The 1,756-nt window shown below is 39.2% G+C and overlaps 1 protein-coding gene across 1 annotated transcript in view; it reads right to left on the bottom strand.

The window, feature by feature from the left end:
* Window positions 1-1,523, bottom strand: part of LOC101857288 (acyl-coenzyme A thioesterase 9, mitochondrial) — a 5,298-nt gene extending 3,775 nt beyond the window's left edge. Inside the window, exon 1 of the mRNA XM_005110793.2 lies at window positions 1,134-1,523. Coding sequence (XP_005110850.1) covers window positions 1,134-1,178 — 45 coding nt within the window. The 5' untranslated portion in view covers window positions 1,179-1,523. The remainder of the gene's footprint in view (window positions 1-1,133) is intronic.
* Window positions 1,524-1,756: the final 233 nt, after the last annotated feature.

Here is a 1,756-nt window from a genome sequence, read left to right on the forward strand (position 1 = left end):
GCGTTCCAAGTGATACCTCTGATCTAAAGAGACAATCGTTACATTTCACCACAGTAACTTCTCTGAGTACTCAAACACATTTTAGTGTGGCGCTCATATGACCTTATGCAGTTGCGAGCGCCGTAAAATCCTACTAAAACTAAACTAAAACATATAATGTAACAACAGAAACAGAGTTCGTTTGCTTTGAATTGTACGGACAATTGCAAACAGATCCAACAACTTGGAAGCTGTTCAAGGGGCCTATTATTATGGATAAGAAGAAAGGATGAAAAATGTTCCTATTAGTGTTGACAAAACTGGCGGCAAACGAGACAAGGGCAGACCGAGAGAAACCTGCTTGGAGAGCCTAACAGAAGGGTGACGTGGAAAGATCAGGATAATATAGCTTTTTCGAGAACGTTTGAGCAAAGGAATGAGTGGAGAACCATGGTCGACAATATCTGATGCAGATCTGGCACTTAATGATTGAAGTTTTGACCTTTACAGGTGAAATAGAGAGATATTTTCGTGCAGATGGCAGCGTCAGGGATGGCATTTAATTTTTTTTTCTCTCAGCAAAATATATCTAAATGTAGACTCGTAATGGAGTCTAATGGTGGTAAAGAAGGATATGGTGGAGCCCATGATCAAAGCAGAAAAACATCGAACGTGTTACTCAGAGAAAGAACTGAGAATATGTAAACTGAGACAAAGAAATTTCCCTAATAGATCTAGATCTCATCCTGAACTGCCACAGTTCATTGGTTCGCTGTTGTTGTTTTTGTTTTGTTTTTTAGCTTGAAAATTCCGAAATTTGTGAGGTCAGAGAAGACCAGTGCTCAGAACATTCTACTGATAACAGTATTTGATATGAAGCAGGCCAAGACAAATACCAAAAAAATTGTAGATCTAGATTGATTTGTTTAGCCTGCACGCCATGCATTATTGTCGTTCATTACCAGATAGTTGAACAGGTTCTACTTAGAGCCTCAAACAACTAAATCGTCAATATCGTCAATATCAATATCAATTATATATCTAGACTAGATATCTAGATCTATCATTATTTTTCTTTTTATCTTTAATTTTAGGCATGGTTACCCAATTGGAAGGCATTACATAGCTGAACAAATTTCCAAATCTAAACTTACCTTTAAATTTGTTCTACTCAAATGCCGGCTCATGGCTGTATTCATACTATTTAAGTTCACAAAGTTGAAACTTTCAAAGAAGGTCTGTCTGAAATCGAACCCTTTTTCACTGTTCCGGCAAAGACTTGCGTTATAATATCACAGACTGTGCTCTCTGACGTCATTTCGGCACCACACCGTGGAGCGCGCCATTGGACTCTGTTTGGAACCAAAAGAGGGATAAGGAGGGAAACGTGACATGTGCACTCGTCGTTAGTGAAACAGATGGTTTGTCCTTCATACGTGCGTCAATGGTGCCCAGCGGAAGACTGAAGTTTTTTTTATAAATTTAAAAGCAAAGTAGAGCTGCGGCCATGACAATGCCCGGTCTAGGATATCATGTTTCAAGTCTATGGTTCCGGATTAAAATGTAGGCTACTCCAGCTCTGAAATAATTTTGCGAAAAGGTATCTGGACTTACGTAATAACACAAAAATCAGAGTTCATTCATGAACCGTGCTTAAACGGTGCGTGTAGTTTATCCTTGAGTGACAAGACTGTGAATTTACTCATGTACCACCGCACGAAAGCACGCACACACTTGATCAAAGACAAAGAAACACGTACACATGCACACACACACA

Source organism: Aplysia californica, unplaced genomic scaffold (genome assembly GCF_000002075.1).
Source record: "Aplysia californica isolate F4 #8 unplaced genomic scaffold, AplCal3.0 scaffold00946, whole genome shotgun sequence".
In the NCBI taxonomy this organism is placed as follows: Eukaryota; Metazoa; Mollusca; class Gastropoda; order Aplysiida; family Aplysiidae; genus Aplysia; species Aplysia californica.